This window comes from Belonocnema kinseyi, chromosome 2, assembly GCF_010883055.1.
Source record: "Belonocnema kinseyi isolate 2016_QV_RU_SX_M_011 chromosome 2, B_treatae_v1, whole genome shotgun sequence".
NCBI classification, from domain to species: domain Eukaryota; kingdom Metazoa; phylum Arthropoda; class Insecta; order Hymenoptera; family Cynipidae; genus Belonocnema; species Belonocnema kinseyi.
In genome coordinates this window covers 156,056,003-156,080,051 of record NC_046658.1, presented here as the reverse complement: position 1 = coordinate 156,080,051, position 24,049 = coordinate 156,056,003, and the positions used below count along the sequence as shown (strand labels likewise).

General features: G+C 26.6%; 2 protein-coding genes across 4 annotated transcripts in view; one reads left to right on the top strand and one right to left on the bottom strand.

The window, feature by feature from the left end:
* The window catches only part of LOC117183031 (WD repeat-containing protein 7), a 163,028-nt gene extending 155,042 nt beyond the window's left edge, over positions 1-7,986 (bottom strand). Inside the window, exon 1 of the mRNA XM_033376174.1 lies at positions 7,875-7,986. The gene's annotated coding sequence lies outside the window, so the exon portion shown is untranslated. The remainder of the gene's footprint in view (positions 1-7,874) is intronic.
* A 3,089-nt stretch (positions 7,987-11,075) lies between these two features.
* On the top strand, positions 11,076-22,599 carry LOC117167464 (dnaJ homolog subfamily C member 21). Of its 3 annotated transcripts, none has more exons than XM_033352420.1 (2): positions 11,076-11,209; positions 20,413-22,599. In XM_033352420.1, exon 2 carries the CDS (start codon positions 20,441-20,443, stop codon positions 22,454-22,456), a length of 2,016 nt encoding a protein of 671 aa, XP_033208311.1. In that variant the 5' UTR covers positions 11,076-11,209; positions 20,413-20,440; the 3' UTR covers positions 22,457-22,599. The 3 variants fall into 3 exon arrangements, with proteins under 3 accessions (XP_033208311.1, XP_033208313.1, XP_033208312.1); XM_033352422.1 differs by having other exon boundaries at positions 11,078-11,209; positions 20,416-22,599; XM_033352421.1 differs by lacking the exon at positions 11,076-11,209 and adding an exon at positions 11,250-11,387 and having other exon boundaries at positions 20,368-22,599.
* The last annotated feature ends 1,450 nt before the right edge of the window (positions 22,600-24,049 follow it).

The following is a 24,049-nucleotide window of genomic DNA, read 5'->3' as shown; positions in this document are numbered from 1 at the left end:
CGAAAAGCTTTGGAAAATGGTTCAAAAAAAAAAAAAATAGGCACGAAAAATCACGTTTTTTTTTGTTTGAACTGCATTTTGGGATAATAAGTAAATTTTTTGAGGAATTTCATTGGCACCGTCGGAAAGAGGAGATCTTCAGCAATAAAAATATATGTGTCTCAATTTTTTCTAGTGTCGAAAAGTCTTAGTTATTGGCCGTTGAAAAGCAGTGTACCGGTAGTGGCGTTTTGGCCGTTTAAGGGTTAGTATAATATTGTTAAAATAATAACTGATATGTTAAAAATTAATTTTAATTTGGAGATGCATAATTTTTATTTTCCTGAAAATTTGCTGTTCTTTTTCGGTTGAAAATTAATGTTTTTTAGTGGAAAATTTAACTCTTTTTTTGAAAATTTGTCTTCTTGTATAAAACTCGTTTTCTGTTTGATTGGAAATTAATTTTTTAACTCAAAAATTAAACCGTGTACATTTTGTTAAATTTTTATTTTTTCAATTAAACTATATTTAAGTAAAAATATATTTTTGTTGAATTGAATATTCATTATTTTAGTTATCAATTTCTTAGTTGCAGGAAAATTTAAATATTTTCATAAAAAATCTTTTTTTGTCTTAAATAAAAAAAGGCGGTTGAAAATTCGTCTTTTGGGAAAATAATCGATATTATTGATTAAAAATTCATCTTTTTGGTTCAAAATTCAATTATATTTTAATAATAAAAAAAACATTTTTTGGGTTAAAGATTGATCATTTTAGTTCAAAATTTAACAATTTTGTTAAAAATTTGGTTTGTTTTCCGTCGAAAATTAATTTTTTAAACTGGAAATTAAACTATTTTGTAGAAAATCCATGTATTTTGTAGAATTCTTTTTTTTTAATGAAACTATATTTGGTTAAAAATAATCGTTGTTCTTTTTGGGTCGAAAATTAATGTTTTTCAGTGGAAAATGCAACTATTTTGTTGCAAATTGCTTTGTTTCTAAGACTCGTTTTTTGTTTTGTTGAAAATTAATTTTTTAAACCGAAAATTAAATCATGTACCTTTTGTTTAAAAATCTTTTTGGAAGATAATTAATATTCTTGATTGAAAATTCATCTTTTTGTTTAAAAATTCAACTATTTTTAAATCAGAAAAGTTTTTGTTGTTGTAATGATTGATCATTTTAGCTAGAAATTAAACATTTTTGTTGAAAATTCATTTTACTTTCCCTTGAAAATTAATTTTTTAAACTGAAATTTAACTATTTTGTAGAAAATTTATGTATTTTGTAGAACTTTTTTTTTGTTGATAAAACTATATTTGGTTAAAAATATATTTGTGTCTAGTTGAAAATTCATTATTTTAATTGAAAAGCTATTTCTTTGCTTATTATTATGATTGTAACAAATTTAACATTGTAAAAAAAAATTTTTTTGTTTGGCAATGCATAGTTTTTATTTTGTTGTTCTTTTTCGGTCGAAAATGGCTGAATTTGTGAAAAATTCAACTATTTTGTTGAAAATTTATCTTTTTTAACTGAAAACTGAATCATGCACCTCTTTTTACATTTTTAAAATTAAATTATACGTGGTTGAAAATATACTGTTTTTTAAAAACTCTTTATTAATAAATGTAATAATGCGGTTGAAAATTCGATTGTTTTGGCAGAAAATTGATCGGCTTGGTTAAAAATTCATCTTTTTATTAAAAATTCAACTTTATTTGGATAAAAAAATCTTTTTTTTGTTAAAGATTGATCATTCCAGTTAAAAATTTAATATTTTTGCCAAAAATTCGTTTTATTTTCCATCGAAAATTAATATCTTAATTGAAAAATTAAACAATCTACTTTTTGTTTAAAAAATTTAACTATTTTGTAGAAATATATTTGGTTAAAAATATTATTTTATTCAGTCGAAAATTCAGTATTTTAGTTAGTCTTTTGTTTGGAGACAATTTTTTTTAACAAAATACATTAATTTTAACGAAATAGTTTTAAGTTAAGAAAATCAAGGTTGAATTAAAAAGGACGATTTTTTGACTAAAGAAGATAATTCTTTACTTAAAAACTAAATACTTAAATTTTCAGTCAAAAAATAATTGTTCCACCGAAAAGTTGAATTTTCAACTAAAATTATGAAATATTCAACTGAGATAGTATTTTTATTTACAGTTTAAAAAAAATATATTTTCAACCAACAAAGAGCCAAATTTTCAATAAAATAGTTAAATATTAAGTAAAAAATTCCCTTTTTATAAAAAAAAATTTTTCAATCAAACAGTTAATTTTTCAAGCGAAGAAAAAAATTTTTAAATAAAATTATTAATCTTCAATAAAAAATTAATTTTCAATTACAAAGTTTAATTTTCAACTTGGTTGTTTAACAAACAAACAAAAAAAGAATGTTTAAAGAAGAAATTTTCAATTAAAAAAGACAGATTTACAGCCAAATTATTATATTTTGCACCCGTAAACTGATTATGAATTTTCGACTAAAGTTATAAATCTTCAACTGGAATATTTGCATTTTATACCTAGAAAAAAAAATTTTCAACAAAAAAATTAATTTTTTACAAGAAAAATATGAATTTTCCACAACTTACATGAACTAAAAAAGGACAGTTAAATTTTAAAATGAAAAATCAATTTTCAAACAAATATATGAATTTTCGTCCAAAAAGATCAAATTTCAACAAAAAGTAGTTTAGTAGAATTTTCCGTTAAAAACTTAATTTCTAAAAAAAAAATCGGATTTTCAAGAAAATAGTTATATTTTCGGTAAAAAATTCGCCTTCATACAAAGAAAAAGCAAGTTTTCAATCAAATAGTTCATTTTTCAAACAAAGAAATGAATTTTTAATCCTCTTTGTTTGTTTAAAATTAATCAACTATATGGTTCATTACTTTAGTTCAAAATTGATTTGTTTGGATGAAAATTCAATTACTAAAAAAAAATTTTTTTAATTACACAATTTGGTTAAAAACTCATGCATTTTTTGAAAATTTTACAGTCCTGGTAGAAAATTAATCTTTTTGGTCTACAATTCATATTCATATAAAATTAAATAATTTTTATCTTGTTAAAAATCTTTTTTTTAGATGGAAAATTTATGTTTTCTAATAAAAAATTGAACCATTTGACCGAAATTTCATGTACTTTGTTGCAATTTCGTATTTTTTGGTACAAAATTAATCAGTTTGATTTAAAATTGATGCATTTGGTTGAAACTTTTATTATTTTTATTTATTAAACTCTTTTTAATATACAATATTTTGTAGTTGAAATATTAAAGCTTTTACATTTTGCTTGAAAATTCAATTATTTGATTGACAATTCATGTATTTTGTTAAAAATTTGTGGTTTTTTTTTCGTAGAAAATTATTCTTCTTGGTTGAAAGATAAACGGGTTTGTTGAAAATTAATTTATTGATTGGAAATCCATCATTTTAGTTGAAAATTCATCTCTTTGGCTGAAAATTCGTTTTTTTTTTCTTCGTAACAAATAAAAGTATTCAACTGAAAATGTAAATAATTTATTGTTGCTGCAAAAATTTATTTTTGGTAACTGATAATTCAAATATTTGAAAAAAATGATATTTTAAAAATATAGAAAATAAATGGAAAATTTATTTGCTTGGTTGAAAATTCATCTTTTTGGTTAAAAATTGAACTTTATATGCATAAAAAAATCTTTTTTTGTCAAAGATGGATCATTTTAGTTAAAAATTTAACAATTTTGTCAAAAAGTTGTTTTGTTTTCAAATGGAAATTAGTTTTTTCAACTGAAATGTACTTTTTGTTTGAAAATTTAACTATTTTATTTAAAAATTAAACTATTTCGTATAAAATTTATGTATATTTTGTAGAATTTTTTTTTATTTTTATAAAAAATATATTTGGTTATAAAATATTTTTGTTTAGTTGAGGATTCATTATTTTTGTTGAAAATTTATTTTTTTTTTGCAGCAAAATTTTAATATTTAAAAAAAATCTTTTTTTTTTAAGAATGAAATAATGCGGTTGAAAATTCGATTGTTTTGGTAGAAAATTCATCCGCTTGGTTAAAAATTAATCTTTTTTATTAAAAATTCAACTTTATTTGGATAAAAAAAACTTTATTAATTTTTTTAACTGAAAATTAAATTATGTACTTTTTGTTTGAAACATTAAATATTCTGTAAAAAAATCATGTATTTTGTAGAAATTCTTTTTTTTTAATAAAGCTATATTGGGTTAAAAATATATTTTTGTTTAGTTGAAGATTCATTATTTTAGTTAAAATACTTCTTTAGTATAATATTGTTAAAATAATAACTAATATGTTAAAAATTCATTCTTGGTTTGGAGATGCATAATTTTTATTTTCCTGAAAATTTTTTGTTCTTTTTCGGTCTGAAATTAATTTTTTTTAATGGAAAATTCAACTCTTTTTTCGAAAATTTGTCTTTTTGTATAAAACTCGTTTTCTGTTTCATTGAAAATTAATTTTTTAACGCGAAAATTAAACTATGTGCAATTTGTTAAATTTTTCTTACTTTAATTAAACTATATTTAGATAAAAATATATTTTTTTTCAATTGAAGATTCATTATTTTAGTTGTAAATTTATTTTTTGTAGGAAAATTTCAATAATCGATATTATTGATGAAAAATTCATCTTGTTGGAAGATAATTTATATTCTTGATTGAAAATTCGGCTTTTTGGTTCAAAATTCAATTATAATTTAATAAAAAAAAAAACTTTTTTTTGTTTAAAGATTGATAATTCAACAATTTTGTTAAAAATTCGGTTTGTTTTCCGTTGAAAATTAATTTTTTTAACTGAAAATCAAACTATTTTGTCGAAAATCCATATATTTTGTAGAATTCTTTTTTTTTAATGAAACTATATTTGGTTAAAAATATTCGTTGTTTTTTTTGGTCGAAAATTAACGTTTTTTCAGTGGAAAATGCAACTATTTTGTTGAATTGCTCTTGTTTCTAAAACCCGTTTTTTGTTTTGTTGCAAATTATTTTTTTAAACTGAAATTTAACTATTTCGTAGAAAATTTATGTATTTTGTAGAACTTTTTTTTGTTGATAAAACTATATTTGGTTAAAAACATATTTGTGTTTATTTGAAGATTCATTATTGTAGTTAAAAACTAAATTTTTTGCAGGAAAATTTTAATGTTTTTTAAAAAACTCTTTTTTTTTAATAAATGTAATAAAGCGGTAGGAAATTCGATTGTTTTGGCAGAAAATTTATCTGCTTGGTTAAAAATTAATTTTTTTTATTAAAAATTCAACTTTATTTGGATAAAAAAACCTTCTTTTTGGTTAAAGATTGATCATTTTAGTTAAAAATTTAACAACTTTGTTAAAAATTCGGTTTGTTTTCCGTTGAAAAATTAATTTTTTAAACTGAAAATTAAACTATTTTATAGAAAATCCATGTATTTTGTAGAATTCTTTTTTTTTTTTAATAAACTATAAAATTATTCGTTGTTCTTTTTTGTTCGAAACGTAATGATTTTTAGCAGAAAATTCCACTATTTTTTTTTATTTATCTTTTTGTTCTGTTTCAATTTTTTTAACTGAAAATTAAACCATGTACCTTTTGTTAAAAAAAAAATTTTTAATAAACTATATTTGGTTGAAAATTTATTTGTTTGTAGGAAATTTAAATATTATCTTAAAAAATCTTTTTTTAAATAAATGAAATAATTCGGTTGAAAATTGGATTGTTTTGGTATAAAATTCATCTTTTTGGTTGAAAATTCAAATTTATTTAGATGAAAAAAAATTTTTTTTTTGGTTAAAGATTGATCATTTTACTTATAAATTTAACTATTTAGTTAAAAATTCGTTTTTATTACAGTTGAAAATTAATGTTTTAAACTGAAGATTAAACCATGTACCTTTTGTTTAAAAATCTTGTTGGAAGATAATTAATATTCTTGATTAAAAATTTATATTTGGTTTAAAATTCGACTATATTTAAATAAAAAACAACCTTTTTTTCGTTGCAGATTTATCATTTTAGTTAGAAATTTTTTTTAAAATTCCTTTTAGTTTCCGTTGAAAATTAATTTTCTAAAATGAAAATTCACATATTTTGTAGAATTTTTGCTGTTGATAAAACTATATTTGGTTGAAAATATATTTGTGTTTAATTGAAGATTTATTATGTTAATTCAACTCTTTGTTTCAAAGTTAATCTATATTGTTAAAAAAAAATTAATTTTTTGTTTCAAGATGCATAATTTTTATTTTGTTGAAATTTTTTTGGTTATTTTTTGGTCGAAAATTAATATTTTCTTAGTGGAAAATTCAACTATTTTGTTGAAAATTGGTGTTTTGTATAAAAATCTTTTTTTTTTCGTTTAATTGAAAATTAATTTTTTAAACTGAAAATTAAACCATGTACCTTTTGTTTAAAAATCCTGTTTGAAGATAATTAATATTCTTGATTAAAAATTCATATTTGGTTTAAAATTCAACTATATTTAAATAAAAAACCAAACCTTTTTTTTCGTTGTAGAATTATCATTTTAGTTCGAAATTTTAAATCTTTTTACAAATTCGTTTTAGTTTCCGTTAAAAATTAATTTTTAAAACTGAAAATGAAACTATTTTGTAGAAAATTCACGTATTTTGTAGACTTTTTTAAATAACACTATATTTGGTTAAAAATATATTTTTGTTTATTTGAAGATTCAGTACTTTATGCAAAATACTTCTTTAGTATAATGTTATTAAAATAATAATTAATATGTTAAAAATTAATTCTTTGTTTGGATATGCATAATTTTTATTTTCCTGCAAATTTGTTGTTCTTTTTCGATCAAAAATTAATGTTTTTTTTAGTCGAAAGTTTGATTTTATTTAAAAATTAAACTATTTTGAAGAAAATTTATCTATTTTGTAGACTTTTTTTCAAATGAAACTATATTTGGTTAAAAATATATTTTTGTTTAGTTGAAGATTCATTATTTTAGTTAAAACAATTTTTTAGTATAATATTGTTAGAATAATAATTAATATGTTAAATATTAAATTAAGGTTTTTTAGTGGAAAATTCAATTTTTTTCTTGAAAATTGGTCTTTTTGTATAAAACTAGTTTTTGGTTTTGTTGAAAATTAATTTCTTTGACTGAAAATTAAACTATATTTATTTAAAAATATTTTTTTGTTTGGCTGAAGATTCATTATTTTAGTTAAAAATTCATTTGTTTGCAGGAAGATTTAAATATTTTCTAAAAAAAAAAACATTTTTAATACAAATAAAATAATGCGGCTGAAAATTCAATTGTTTCGTTAGAAAAATTATCTGCTTGATTGTAAATTCATTTTTTTTTTTTTTTGTTAAAAATTTATTATTTCACTTGAAAAATTCATATCATTTGTTCGAATGGAGTCAATTTTGACAAATCCACATACAATTTAAAGTGATTAGAAATCCTATATAGTTATTGGCCTAGGTTTCGCTGAGTTATAATTCTGATACGCATTTGACTATTCTTGAACTTGAACGAAATTCTTGAGCACTTTTGATAACTTTGAAAACACTAGTAAGCATGATTAAAAATATTCTCAAAACAGCCGATTGCAGACAGTTAAAACAACGCAGATTTATAGATTTTTCAGGAAAGTGCATAACCCAAGAAATGAATTTGGAGCCAATAAATTTTATCGAGTGTAAATTTAAAAGTCCCCTGAGCCAGACGAGGTTAGAACTCGTGACAGTCGTATTTTCCGAGATTAACAAAAGCCCATTTATAAACTAATTTATTGCAAAAGCGTCTGCTACGTCAAACTCTTCGAGATGTCACCGTGCTCCAAAACTACAGTTTTTGTCAAAACTTTTTACCAAAATAGTAATGCAGTTCAAATTGCGGATAAATACTTACCAAATGTGCCGAAGAGTAATGGAAAATGTTTTAACAGTCGGAACTGGCCAAAATATGCCAAAAATCGTCGAGGTTTTTAATATATTCTTGTGTTCATAGCCATCTTGAACGGACTAGCACGAACTAGTGCGGACTAGAACCACAACACTGAACCAGAGGGCAGAACCGCTACTCATCCTAATAGCCGCTAGGAAGCGCTAGCTGTTCTAGTCAAAGTTCCGCGAAAATTCAAATCATATAAAAAAATGACTTTTTTTTAATACGAATTAATAATAAAAGTTTACAGTTTATTCTTAAAATAAGTTAAAAGTGTTATTTATTTTAATGAAAAATATACTTTTATTATTTATTATTTTTATTAAGCCTCTCATTTTTTAGGAACTCAGCTTATTTTTTTAAATTCGATTGTCTTTGGTGTCAAAATCAAATCTTTTTGGTTGAAACAACAACTACTAGAAATATTTTTCGTTGAGCATTCATCTGTTTTTTATCGAAAATTTAACCACATGGATGAAAATTTAGCTATTGAGAATTCAACTATTAGGTTCAAAATTAATGTTTTGATTGAAGATTCATCAGATTCATTACTTTAAATGAAAAATGATATATTATATTTAGTTTAAAATTTGTTTTCTTGATGTTGACAATGAATTTTTTCGAAATAAAAAATTAACTATTTCATTTTTTTGTAATTTTATGTTTGCTTGCTAATTCAACTATCAGGTTAAAAATTGATTACTTGGTTGAAGATTCATCACTTTAGATGGAAATTAATTAATTTTATTCAGTTGAAAATTTGTTTTCTTTTGGTTGAAAATTAAGTTTTCGAAATAAAAAATTAACAATTTAATTTTTTTTGTAATATCATATTTTCGCTTGAAAATTAAACCATTAGGTTAAAAATGGATTTTTTGGTTGAAGATTAATCACTTTAGTTAAAAATTTATTTCTTTGCTAGTTGAAAATTAAACTATTTCGTTAAATTTTTTTTTTTGGTAAAAATTAATTTTTTGTAACTAAGAATTCATCTGTTTAATTTTTCATCAAAAATTCGAACATTTTGTTGAAAATGTAACAATTTAGTTGCAGATTTATTTTTTTGATGGAAATTGAACTATATTTGGTTAAAAATACATTTTTGTTGTTAAATATTCATTTTTTTAGTTCAAAGTTCATTTTTCTAATTGAAAATTGAACTTTTTTGTGAAAATTTCCTTTTTTTGTGAAGAAATTGAGTTTCTAAACTGTTAACTTAAATATTCCATTTTTGTTAATTTACCTTTTTAGTTGAAAATTCAACTATTTCATTGAAAATTCATGAATTCGTTATTAATTCGTCATTTATGAGAGAAAACGAATCGCCTTGGTAAAAAAATTATTTTTTTGATTGAAAATGAGCTTTTTATTGAAAATTAAGTTATTTATTCTTTAAATTTAACACACTAATCTTTTCTTGAAAAATCAAATTTTTTTATATTGAAAATGCAACAATTCGGATCCAAATAATTACTTTTCGGTTGAAGATTGATCAACATGGTTATAAATATTATTTATTTTCTTAAAAATTGATCTATTTCGTTAAAAATTAATTTTTTACGGTCAAAAATTAAACAATTTGGTTCGAATTTTTGTTTAAATTTATAAACATGGTTGAAAATTACTTTCTTTTCTTAAAATTTAACTATTTCCATTATATATATATTTTTAGAATTGATCACTTTTGGTTAAAAATAGAACCACTTGGATGAAAGTTTAAAAACTCATTTAAAAATTCATTTTCTGTTGTTCTTAGAAATTTATTTCTTCACAGGGCACTTAACGATTCCATTTTTGGTTGAAATGATATATTTTGGTTTAAAAATTCAACTATCAGGTTAAAAAAATTTTGTTTGGTTGAAGATTCATCATTTTACTTAAACATTTATGTCCGTGTTATATATCTTCTTTTAGTTGTTAAAAATTTTATGTTTCATTTTAATTAAAAATTTACTTCTTCAGTTGAAAATTTAACTCTTACATTAAATATTATTTTTCTTCTATTCAAAAATGAATTCTTTGGACTGAAGATTCAACTAGTTTATTTTTATTCGAAAATTCATTTAATTTATTTCGAAATGTAACTTTTTGGCTGAAAATTAATTTTTTGAATTGAAAATGCATTTTTTACATTTTTGGTTGAAAATTCATGAATGAACTAAAAATTCGTCTTTTTTAGTATAAAAATTAATTTTTCTTCATTGAAAATTCATTATTTCATTTTCGGTTAAGAAATTTAATTTATTCAGCTGAAAATTTAACTATATGGTTGAAAATTAATTTCCTTGTCTGAAAATGAAACAATTTCATGGAAAATACGTTTATTTTGTTGTAATAAATCATCGTTTTTTTCAAACTGGACGTTGATTTCTTAGTACAATTTTTAACAAATTGTTTAAATGTTCAGTTGTTAAAAGGCTGCTTTTTTATGGTAGAAAACTAATATTTTGGGTAGAAAAAATCATCTTTGCAGTTGAAAATATTTAGTTAAAAATTTACCTTTTGTTTTGCAATTTTTTATTATTGCTGTAAGCTAATATTTTTAACTAAAAATGTAATTATTGTAAAAATATTTTTTCAATCTACTTTTTTTAGTTGAAAATTGAACACTTTGGTTACAAATTCTTGGATTTTGAGACGTTTTTTTCAGTAGACAATAATGTTATTAATATTATACTTCTGAAATTCATAACTAGGCAAGCAACTTAGTTTTACAAATAAACAATAAACTTTTATGATTACATTTTGTAAAAAATAAATTTTTCATTGATCTCATTTGAATTTTCGCGGAATGTGGCTTATAGTAGCTCGCGCCAGCGGCTGCTCTGATGGTAAATTTTCTTTACGCAGTAATGAAGAACATCGGTAGGTGTCACTAACCATAAAGCGCGAATTTTCAAAAATCGACAGTCGATTTTTGCTTATTCAAATAACGTATTCAAACTTCCAAAAATAAAGAAAAGAAAGAGAATACACACATATTTCTAAAATCAGTATTAAATTATCATTAAAATTCCCACTTTCTACGAATAATTATATAAATGATGAAAAATAAGATGCAGAGGGGATCAGCTGATGTTTACGTCTCAAGTTCCAACCGTTCGACAATATCTTTGGTTCCACTAAAAAATTGTTCCCCAAATACGATATATCGATTTTTCGTTCATAACCTAAAAAACGTGTGGGCTCCTGGGTGGCTGGACTGGACCTACTCCACCGTCCTACTAAAACGGATTAAATTTTTTCACCTTTCCGGATTGTTTTGCTGCCGTGTCACTGATGATCATCCTTGCTTAATTGTATAGTTATATGATAGTTAAATATGTTCTTATAAAAACATGGAGAACTGTTAAAGTACTCCAAAACATTTGTTACATAGAGAGGTTAAATCGTGCTACACGTTTTCGGAGTACGAGGTTTTTTTCAATATTTGCATCAAGAAATCTGTTTTTTTGGTGACTGTCATTTCTTGGGAAGGTAAGTTTATTTTACGAAGTGGATAAACATAGCCTGAGGTGAAACGAGTCCATGAAAATAGTAGGCGAAGTGGAAAAGTTTAGGAAGTGCAATGGTGGCAGTGCTGTCAAAACTTTTTGCGTTTTGATTTGATTTGGTAAAGGCTTTTAGTTTTCAAAGTGTTTAAGTATGAAGTTTTCAGAAAAGTAAATAAGAGTGTAAACGAAAAAATTAATCGAACGAACTCGGAAGTAATTGGGTGAGCCAAGAGTTAAAAACAGTTTGTGCAACTTTTTGGATTCGTGAGTGTTTTGGTAGGTCGGAATTGTATGGAATAAGAAACAAACATGAATCAGTATCTTTGATTCCCGGTGAATTTCCTGACGCATATAACCTAATTTGAGGTAGAACTTGAGCAATTTTGAAAAAAATGACTAATTTTTTTTTTTTTTCATTAATAATCTTTACCGAGTTTTTGTTTAGTATTTATTCTTTTTTGAGAAAAAGTGAAGGAATTCGTTTCACATTTAAAAAAATTGAATTAAAGTGTTTTTTATGTAAAGTTAAAAATTTTTTTTTATTGAATTAAAAACTATTTCAGTTTACGTTGAAAATTTCTTTAAAAAAATTTAAAATTTAGTCGAAAAATCGTGTATTTTCTTAAAAATTAATCTTTTTTTAATAGAAAATTAATCTTTTAAGTTGAAGATTGATATTTTTAAGTTGAATGTTTCTTTTGAATTTTTAATATTTGGTTGGAAACTCTTATATTTTGTTAAAAATTAATCCGTTTTTATAATAAATTTATCTTCTTGGTTGAAAATTTATACTTTTGGTTAAAAATTAATTTTTTGGTTTAAAATTGTTTTTAAATTATTAAAATTTTTCAAAGTTTTCCTTTAAAAATGTTTATATTAGTTTGAAAATTCATGTATTTTTTGAAAAATAATCTTCTTGGTTAAAAAATGATCTTTTTTTTTTCGAAATTACTTTTTTTTTAACTCAAAATTATCTTCTTGGTTAAAAATTAATCTTCTTGGTTGAAACTTGATCTTTTTGGTGGAAACTTTATCTCCTAGGTTGACTATTTACTTTTTAAGTTGAAATTTTTTAAAAAAATTTGTATATTTGCTGAAAAATTTGTGTATTTTGTTAAAAATTATTCCATTTTTGATAATAAATTTATCTTCTTGGTTGAAAATTGATTCTTTTGGTTAAAAGTTAATTTTTTTGGTTCAAAATTAATTGTTTTTAAATTATTTACATTTTTAGAATTTAAGTTTTTAAATTTTTTTAAAGTTTTAAAATTATTTAGTTAAAAGTTTATTTTCTTGAATTAAATACACAAATCTTTAATTTCCAATTAATCATTTTTGGTAGAAAATAATTCATCTGCGTTGAAAATTTATTTTTTTGGTTGAAAATTTATCTCTGGTTGACTATTTAATTTTTAATTCGAAATTTTCTTTAAAAAATTTATATTTGCTTGAAAATTCATGTATTTTTTTGAAAATTAATCTTCTTGGTTAAAAAGTGATCCTTTTGTTTGAAAATTAGTTGTTTTTTTTAATTGAAAATTATCTTCTTGGTTAAAAATTAATCTTCTTGGTTGAAACTTGATCTTTTTGGTTGAATATTCATTTCTTTTTGGGTGAAAATTTAATGATCAAGTTAAAAATTTCTTCAAAAATTTTAATATTGGGGTGAAAAATCGTGTCTTTTCTTAAAAATTAATCTACTTTGATAGAAAATTAATTTTTTGAGTTAAAGATAGATAATTTTGGTAGAAAATTAATTTATTTTGTTGAAAATTTTAATACTTAGTAGAAAATTCTTCTATTTTGTTAAAAATTAGTTTTCTTTTTGGTATAAACTTAATCTTCTTGGTTGAAAATTGATAATTTTGGTTAAAAATAATAATTTTTTTTGTTTGAAATTAATTGTTTCAACTCAAAATTGAATTATTCCAGATTTGGTTAAAAGTTTATTTTCTTAGATTGAATACCCAAATTTTTCATTTACAATTAATAATTTTTGGTAGAAAATTAATCTTCTGTGTGTTGAAGATTGATCTTTTTGTTTGAAAATTCATTTCTTTGCGTAAAAATTTAATTTTTAAGTTTAACATTTCTTTAAAAAAATTTATATTTGCTTGATGATTCGTGTATCTTGTTAAAAATTAATCTTCTTGGTTGAAACTTGATATTTTTGGTTGAAAAATCGTGTCTTTTCTCAAAAATTAATCTATTTTGATAGAAAATTAATTTTCTGAGTTAAAGATGTATAATTTTGGTAGAAAATTAATTTATTTTGTTTAAAATTTTATCATTAAGTTAAAAATTTTAATAATTTGCAGAAAATTCTTGTATTTCGTAAAAAATTATATTTTTTTTGTATAATATTAATCTATTCGGTGAAAATTTATCTTTTTGTTTAAAAATTCTTTCTTTTTTTGGTTGAAAAGTATTTTTTGACATTGAGAACTGATGAATTAAAATAAAAATATAATCATTTCATTTTTTGTTGAAAATTTACATTTTTTCTCTTCAAATTCTTCGTTTTTGGTTAGAAAATTTATCTATTTTTATAGATATTTCATATTTTTTGTTCAAAAATGACACCCAGTTGCTTCAAAACTAAATATTTTAATTATTTGGTAACAAAAATCGTGTATTTTTTTTAAAAATTAATCTTCTCGGTTGAAAAGTGATCTTTTGTGTTAAAAATTAATTAATTTTGTATGGGAAATTTGTTTTTCTTATTGCAAATTAATTTTTCAGCTCAAAACTATCTTCTTCGTTGAAAATTAATCTTGGTTGAAACTTGATTTTTTTGGTTTAAAATGCATTTCTATGGTTGACAATTTTATTTTTATTTGAAAATTTCTTAACAAATTTTAATATTTGGTTAAAATTTTTTGTATTTCATTAAAAATTAATCTTTTTTTTTATAGTAAACTAATCGTCTTGGTTGAAAATTAATCTTTTTGTTTTAAAATTAACTTTTTGTTCTTGAAAACTAATTTATTAAACTCAAAATTTAATCATTTCATTTTTTAAAAATTAATCCTCTTCCTTGGAAATTGATGTTTTTTGATTAAAAATGTACTTTTTTTCTTTTAAATTTCTCGTTTCTTATTTTGAAAATTCATCTATTTTGTAGACATTATTTATTTTTTGCTAAAAATGACAACTGTTTGGTTCAAAACTAAACATTTAAAATATTTAGTAAAAAAATCGTGTATTTTGTTAAAAATAAATCTTCTTGGCTGAAAAGTGATCTTTTGGATTAAAAATTCGTTTTTTGTTGTTGTTGAAAATTAGTTTTTTAATTCAAAATTATCTTCTCATTTAAAAAATGATCTTTTTTTTTAAAAACTCAGTTGTTTTTTTCTTTGTTAAAAATTAGGGTTTTCAATTAAAAATTATCTTCTTGGTTGAAATTTGATCTTTTTGGTTGAAAAAAATATTAATAAGCTGACAATTTAACTATTAAGTTAAATTTTTTTCAATTTTAATTTGTGATGCAAAATTTGTGTATTTTGTTAAAAAAATATTTTTTGGTATAAAATTGAATTTTTCGTAGAAAATTCATTTTATTTGTTAACAATTTAAATATTAAGTTGAAATTTTCTTTCAAAAGTTAAATGTTTGGTACAAAATTCGTATATTTTGTTAAAAATTAATCTTCTTGGTTTTAAAGTGATCTTTTTTTTTTGAAAATTGTTTTTTTTTTTCTAATTGAAAATTAATTTTTTTAGTCCAAAATTATCTTCTTGTTTGAAAATTAATCTTCTTGGTTGAAAATTCATCTCTTTGGTTAACAATTTAATTAATAAGCTAACATTTTCTTAAAAATTGTTAATATTTGGTTAGAAAATTCATTTCTTTGGTTGAAAATTGAACTATGAGATTCAAAATTTCTTAACAAATTTGAGTATTTGGTATAAAATTCGTGTATTTTGTTCAAAAATAATCTTTTTTTGGTACAAAATTAATCTTCTTTGTTGAAAATTGATCATTTGATTAAAAATTCATTTAAAAAATTTGTAATTAACTTTTTCTTATTGAAAATGAATTTTTTTCACTCATAATTTTTTTTTATTAAAAGTTAATATTTTTAACTCAGAAATTAACATTATCATTTTCTTCTTGAGAATTCATTTAATCATATTTTTGTTTCAAAATTCATTTGTTTTCGACTCAAAATTGAATAATTTTAATTTTTGGGGAAAATTAATCTTCTTGGTTAATAATTGTTTTTTTCCCCTTGAAAATGAATTTCTTGAACTGGAGATTTGACTATCTCAATTTTTTGTTTCTTAAGTTGAAAATTTTGTATGTAAAAAAATTAATCTTTTTTGGTAGAAAATTAATTTTTCTGGTTAAAATTGATCTTTTTGGTTAGAAATTTATTCTTTTAGTTAAAAATTCATTTATTTATTTAAAAATTAAAATTATTAGGTTGAAAATTTCTTTAAAAATTCATAAATTTGATTGGAAATGTATATACTTTGTTAAAAATGAATCTTTTCTTCTAGAAAATTAATCTTCTTGGTTAAAAATGGATTTTTCTTCTTAAAAATAAATTTTTTGAACTGAAAATTTAACTAATCAATTTTTTTTTAAATTCGACTATTTAGTTGAAAGTGAAACTACTTCGTTAATTTTTTTTATTGAATATTTAATTTTTTTGTTTGTTAAAAATTTTATATTTTTATCGGTTCGTAACTTTTGTTTACAACTGAAACTTTTACTATTTCTTGTTTTGTTAAAAAATTATCTTCTTAAGTTGAATGTTCAATTTTTTTTGTTGAAAATTCATGTATTTTATTGAAGATTATTCTTTTTTTTTGGATAAAATTAATCTTCTTTGGTAGAAAATTAACATTTCTGGTTGAAAATTGATTGATATATTTTTGATAACTGATCATTTAAATATTACGTTTTTGTTCAAAATGTATCTTTTTTATTTCAATGTAATCTCCTAAGTTGAAAATTAATCTGTTAGGTTAAAAATTGATCTTTTGTTTGAAAATACAACTTTTTGTTAAAAATTCAAATTTTCCCGTTGAAAATTGAACTGTTTTGCAGGCAAAATTTGTCTTTGGCTTGAAAATTTAACATTTTGTTTTGATATTGACTGCAATTTTTTCGTATGGTGTTGAAAATTCATTTCTTTATTTAAAAATGAAAATTATTAGATTGAATATTTCTTTAAAAGTTCATATACCTCATTGAAAATTCATGCGTACTTAAAACGAAATTAATATTGTGGAAAATTAATCTTCTTTGCTAAAAATTGTTTTTTCCCATGAAAAATTATACTTTAAGCTAGAGTAGAAAGTTAATACTTCTGGCTGAAAATTGGTCTTTTTGGTTAAAAATTAATTAATTTATTTAAGAATTACAATCATAATGTTGAAAAATCAACACTTTGTTTTTATATTGGCTGCAATTTTTTTGCCTGGTGTTGAATATTCATTTTTGTCCGACCCCCCTTGAAAACGCGCCTTTCCATGCACGTGAAGCAGGCGTAATATGGCCACTGCCAGCCAGTGGCCTTTGCGCATGCGCACTTCGCCATCAGGCCAACATGAAATTTTACCCCCGCTACATAAAAAACTTTACGCCCTCTATTCGCCGTGAGTCGCCAGTTGGAGGGGATAGACGAAACGATGCCAGCGCGCGGGGTGGCGAGCAATGAGTTTAGCGGGCGTGTGTTTTGATTGCATTTTATATGCATTTCAGTAGATAGTATGTGGAATGATACATGTTCTGTTGTGAATTGTAAAAATAATGGTAAAACGAAGGATTGCAAATTTTATAAATTTTCTAAAGCATCACATAAAATACTAAAAAGAAATAAATGGATGGATGCTTTAAAGAGGGAAAATTAAGTAACTATAACCTCGCTTTTAAGAGTCTTCTAACTCTGAAAATTTATTTTAAAACAAATGAAAAGTGTACCTGTTCGTCAAAAATTTGTTTTCTAAATAGCCAATTTTTTTTTGGTAAATTGGCTACTAAGTTTTAAATGGCAATTTTACATCAAAATTTTATTATTTCGCTTCAAAATTAAATATTTTCAAAGTCAAGACAATTAAAATAGTAGCATTGAAAGTCCTTACCTCTTTGGAATTTTGAGGAATCAAGGCTTTCTACTTAAAAATATCCAGTTTTAAATATTTGAGTTATATTTGCTCGTTTTATATGGACAGTCAAATATTTCGACTAATTAACTAAATAATTATTCTTTTTTCTGATTAATTCATTTTTTATTTTTATGGTTTGAAAATGGAATAATTGAGACTGAAACTGTATTTGAATAAAATTTGAAATTGAATCTTTTGGACGCCTACATTTTTTGAACAGTTTCCGAGTGTTCTTGAAAAATTGGTAATTAGTGAGCACTGCATTTTAAAAAAACTATGCTTAAAAATGGAAAATTTTTGCTAGAAGATTTATAATTTAAGAAGGTGAGAATTGTACTTGAAACAAGCTTAAATATAAGTTATTTTTATTATTATGTATTTCTTTGAAATACATTTGTTTTGAATGACTTAACCAACTAGCTATGTGACAGAATTTTTCAAGTTTGTAATCGAATACTTACAAGTTTTGTAATAGAAGTTTTAATCGCTGGTGTTCTCAACTTTCCACACACTATTACTAAACTTAAAAGATTAATGTTTAAACAAATTCTTACATATTCTTGTATTATTGCCCATTTAGGCTCACGGAAATACACACGCTCACTATTAACTTTTAAATCCGCTAGGCGGCGACACGAGCGCGGCTCACAGTGAATACATGTACTGCACCACGCAAATTGGACGCCCGGCAGAAGTGGTGATATTGTATGACTGAAATCGAAGTGATTTTTCTTCGAACACTTTCATCATAAAATATTCACGAAAGGAAGAAGGGGAAAAGAAGGAAATATTCAGGAGAAAAGTAAAAAGGGGAAAAAGAATAAGGGTAAAGGAAACGGGGAAAGGATGATAAGGGGAAAGTGAGAAAGGGTGTAAATGGAAAGGGGAAAAGAAAGAGGGAAATGGGGAAAAAAGTTCTAGGAAGCGGGGAAAGGATGATAAGGGGAAGGAGGAAGCGAAATATAAAAAGGGGGTGGGGGAAAGGAGAAAATGAGAAACCAAAGAGGATGAAAATTGGAAAGGAGAAAGGAAAAGGCGGAAATGTGAAAAATAACAGGGATAGGGCAGAATAGGAAAAAGAAAAAAAGTTAATGGAACGGGGAAATGATGAAAGGGGGATAGGGTAAATTGTGAATGGATAGGTGAAATTGTAAAGGGGCACGGGAAAAAATAAAAGGGAAGGGGAAAAGTAAATTGTAAAGGGGATTGGGAAAGGGAAAACGCAAGCGAGGGAATGAGAAAGGGATAAAGGGAAATGGGAAAAATTAAAGGGAAGAATAGGAAAAAGAAAAAGGGTAAATGGAACGGGGAAATGAAGAAAGGGGGGAAAGGGAAATTGTTGAAAGCAAAGGAGAAATGCTACAGGGGAAGAAGGGAAGTGAAGGGGTGAAATGAGAAAGGGGTAACGGGAAATGGGAAAATAAAAGAGGAAAGGGTAGAATAGGACAAAGAAAAAGTTAAATGGAACGGGGAAAGGAAGAAAGGGGGAAAGGTTTAAAAGGGGAAGGGAAAAAGAAAATGAGAAACCAGAAACGATGAAAAAGGAAAGGAACAGGGTGAAATGGTAAAAGAGAATAGTAAAAGGGGAAAGGGAAAGAATAGGAAAAAGAGCAAGGGTAAAGGAAACGGAGAAATGGGAAAGGGTGAAAAGGGGAAGGTGAAAATGTGAAAGAGTGTAAATGTTAAGGGGCAAAGAAAAAGGGAAAGGAGGAAATGGGAAAAAGAGAAAAAGGTTTTAGAAAACGGGAAAGGATGAAAAGGGGAAGGAGGAAGCGAAATCGAAAAAGGGGATGGGGGAAAGGAAAAAATGAGAAACCGGAAAAGGAGAAAGGAAAGGCGGAAATGAGAAAAATAAAAGGAGGAAGGCGAGAATGGGAAAAAGAAAATGGTTAATTGGAACGGGGAAAGGAAGAAAGGGGGAAATTGTGGAAAGGAAAGGTGAAACAATAAACCGGAATAGAGAAAAGTAAAAGGGAAGGGGATAGGTAAACGCTCAAGGGGATCAAAGGGAAAAAGCAAGGGGAAAATGAGAAAGGAAAAAAGTGAAGTGGTAAAAATAAAAGGGAAGAATAGAAAGAAGAAAAAGGATAAATGGAACAGGGAAATGAAGTAAGGAGGGAAAAGGGAAATTGTGGAAAGGAAAGGGAAAACGTTAAACTAGAAGGGGAAAGGTAAAAGGGAGCGGGAAAGGGGGAATGAGAAGGGGAAATGGGAAAAATAAAAATGGAAGGGGAGAATAGGAAAAAGAAAAAAGGTAAATGGAACGGGGAAAGGAAGAAAGGGGAAATTGTGTAAAGGAAAGAAGAACGCAGGAAGTAAAAAAGAAGGGGAAAAGTAAACGGTAAAGAGGATTAGGAAAGGTTCAATGCAGGTGGGAAATGAGAAAGGGGTAAAAGGAAAAGAAAATGGTAAAAGGGAAAATGGGAAAGAGTGACAATGGACAAGGGAATGAGAAAAAGGGAAAACGAGAAAGAGGAACGCCTGAAAAGGGACAAGTGGTAAAGGAAATGTTAAAGGGAAATGAGAAAGGGGAAATGGTGAAATGGAGAACTAAGAGAGGCACCGAGAGATTTCTTTATCTGGGCCTTCTCTTTTTGTGCGCACCAAACTTCCTTTATCTGTTTCACATGCTTGTTTTCAAGGAGAGTAGGACAAAAAGTATAGTGTGGTTTAAGGGCCTAGAGAAGGCTATTTTGCCTCGTGTGACTTCCCCGACCTCGCTTCGCTCGGGCAGCAAGTACACGCTCGTCAAAATAGCCTTCCTTACGCCCTCGATAAACAATGTACTATTCTTTGATTTGAAAATCAGTCAGTCTTACTTGAGTAAAAGTTTATTTTTCCTAATAGGATTACATCCTCTATTCGAAAAATATTCCTGAACAAAGAAATTAGTAGCTGCAGTGAGCTGCTGTAAAATACAATGAAATGTCACTACGAGGTGCTTGGAGTCCCGAGGAATGCAGCGGAAGATGAGTTGAAGAAAGCTTACCGGAAACTCGCGCTCAGATGGCATCCTGACAAAAATCTCGATACAACCGAGGAAGCCAAGGAACAGTTTCAGTTAGTGCAACAGGCTTGGGAAGTCCTGAGTGATCCGCATGAACGCGCGTGGTATGACAATCACAGGGAAGCAATTTTAAAAGGTGGAATCGGCGAAAATTACAAGGACGATTCCATCGATCTATTCCAATACTTTTCCACCGGCTGTTTCAAGGGATACGGCGACGATGACCAAGGTTTTTACACAATTTACCGTACCGTTTTCGAGAAATTAGCTGCGGAGGATGCTGATTTTTCCAAAGAAGGCGACTCGGACGTCGAAGTACCAGGTTTCGGGGATTCTAAAAGTTCTTACGAAGACGTGGTTCATGATTTTTATGCCTACTGGCAGAGTTACAGTACAAAGCGCTCATTTGCTTGGCTCGATCCTTATGATATTCGCGACACTCCCAACAGAAGAGTGCTCAGGATCGTCGAGAAGGAAAACAAGAAAATTCGCGATAAAGCGAAACGCGAGAGAAACGAGCAGGTGCGGAATTTAGTTGCTTTTGTGCGTAAACGTGATAAGAGGGTGCAAATCTATGCTCAAAAACTTGCCGAGAAGGCGAAGGAAAACGCGAAAAAAGTTCAGGAACGTAAAAGGCAGCAATTGTTAGAAAGGCAGAAGGAATTGAAAGAGCACACTGTTTCCGAGTGGTCCAAGTTTACCAATATGGAATCTGAATTGAAAAATATCGAAGCTAATCTCGCAGCGGAGTTTGGTGAAGAATTGTCCTCAGATGGAGATTCCGAGAAAGAGGATATGTTGAGCGACAGTAATGCTTTGTATTGTGTGGCTTGCAATAAGATTTTTAAGACACAAAAGGCATTCGTCAACCATGAGAATTCTAAGAAGCACAAAGACAATTTGACAAGCATGAAGGCAGGGATGATTGATGACGATGAAGAGTTCGAAACAAGTTCAGAGGAAAGTGACGCTGAAGAAGAAGGAACGCCGAAAAAATCATCAAAGAGAGAAAGTCCGGGGAAAAGAAAGCCAGCAACTGGTCCTGAAATGCCGGATTTTTTATTAACGCCGGCTGAGAGTAAAACAGGAGATGAAGATGGCCAGGGCTCGGAAGAGGAGATGGATTCTGATTCTGAAAAGAAGAAAAATAAAGGAAAAGGTAGTAATCTTGATAATGCTGCCACTGATCCCCAGATGGGCGATGCTATAGATTTATCGTCTCCAAAATCAGATACCGGAAACGATAACAACAGTAGGACGTCTGAAGATGAGCTGATTTCGGATCAAGAAGACGAAGCTGATCAAGAGGACAAAGTCATCGTGAAATGCAAGAAACACAAGAAGAAAAGGGGCAAAATTATTCAAAAAGCTTTCATGGAGCACAACAGCGACGATGAATCCGACTTTGGGGCTTGCATGGGATTATCGAAAAAGCAACGCAAGAAGCAGCAGACCAAGATAGTTTTAGAAAAAATCTCACAAAGTAAGTTAGGATCAGGGAACAGGCTTGAAGTAGAGGACCCTAGTAATCGAAAGGACATGGAATTGAATGAGGATCCTTTCCAGGGCAATCAGAGTAAAGGAGAAGACGGTGATGATGAGTCGTTACAGGAGGCGAATATTGGCTCAGTTTTGGGAAAGCGAAAGGGAAAGAAGGCTAAAGAAATGAGGAGAGCTCAGAAGCAACTTTCGGAAGAAGACAAGGGAAAAAGTGCCAAATCCAAGAAAGACTCGCGATCAGCTGACACGGCTGAAGATAATTCCAATTCTTGTGTGACGTGTAAATCTGTGTTTCCAAGTAAAAATAAGTTATTTGAACATTTGAAAAAGACTGGTCATTCTGTGTATATACCGAATGTAGGAAAAGGTAAAAGAAATTCTGAAGCAGTGAGTAAAGGGAGGGCAAAATCAAGTAAAAATAGCGATTGAGGATATATAGAAAAATATTCTTTAGTCTAATTATTTCGATCTATGCAACAACGTATTATAATTGATAGCGAACTCGTCTTTCTTGTATGTAATAATAAATAATGTACCAATTGGTTGCAATACAAAGTTTTTTGTTCTTTAATAATTTGTTGGCATTTGCAATAATCTAGGCTTTTAAGTTTCAAAGGTAATAAATTTGAGTCTTACAGATTTAGTGAATTTTGTTGGACCAAGAAGAGTGATCGGAAAGATCAGAACGGATCGCCTCGTTCGAAGAGATATGTAAGTAAAACAATTCTTGATTTTTTTATGCAGGGGTTCATAAAACTGACTCCCTCCTGCTCGCACCGACTCAAGCTGCAACGGCGGCCATATTTATACTCCTCAGTCAGACTTAGTGAGTGTGCAATAACGAAAAAATACGGAAACATGTCACACATTTGGTAAGCATTATTCTGCTAGCCACGCGGTTGATTATTTTAATAGATATAAAGTTAAAGTCGCGTTATGCAAAGCTGTTGATCTGTAGAAGTTGAACAAGCGATTTATCAACAGAAGCAAGTGAACTTCCCGCAGTTACCCTGGCAGACCGAAGAACCCGAAAGGAGCCCCTACAAAGTACCCTTAAAGACCCCCCTAAGTCCATCCTCGGCTCCTTCTTAAAAAACTCAAAAAATAGCAAGATGAACTTTCAAATTGTTGAAATTCGGATGCTACGTTAAAATTTCCATTAGAAACTCACGGAGTAGTCGCAATACTTTTTCTTGCAGCGTTAAAAACTTAAAATAATAAAATATCTGTCATTTACATGGGCCGAAGGCGGCTTCAAGTGCATCTTCTTTTAGTAGCAGTTAATAAGCGCTCCTTCGGTAACTTTAAGAATTTTGTCTGGACGCTAGCGCCACGCAGTGGACACCTCAGACAACAACGCCGCGATGCAAATGAGAAAATTTTATTTTTAAATTTCAAGCGCAACATACCACTTCAGCTATTTTGGATGCGCCTGAAGTCACCTTCAGCAGAAGTTAATGACATTTTTTAAATTTTTACATCTGCAAACAAAATTATTGCGATCACTCCGTGAGTTTCTGTTGGAAATTTTAGAGTACAACCGAATTTTAACAATTTAAAAGTTGATCTTGTTGTTTTTTTTGTGAGTTTTTAAAAAAGGAACCGAAGTGGGACTCAGTGGGGTCTTTAAAGGTACTTTGTAGCGGCTCCTTTCGGTTCCTTCGGTCTGGCAGGGTTGCCGCTTTGGATCTTCAGACTAAGATTTTTTAACCAAATAACAATTCAAAGCTTATAAATCCACAGAGGCCCATACTTTTTTTACTGATGTCTGGATTCAATGGATTAAAACCAAATGTGTACTAAGTGGAAATGTGATAGTTTGTTCCAAGGTGATGGGTTCCTTTAGCGGCACTTCTGTACAATTTTATCGGTGTCCTATTAATTTCTAAAATACATAACAGCATGATCATAATTTTTTATTAACAACATGAATTGTAATAAATTAATATTATAAATTAAAAATAACTATGAGAATAAATACGAAAAATTATGATAGTTTGTTCCAAACAAAGAGGCTGGGAC

Coding starts and splice junctions, on each gene's coding strand:
- LOC117167464 (XM_033352420.1), top strand. CDS start 20,441: ATGAAATGTCACTACGAGGTGCTTGGAGTCCCGAGGAATGCAGCGGAA.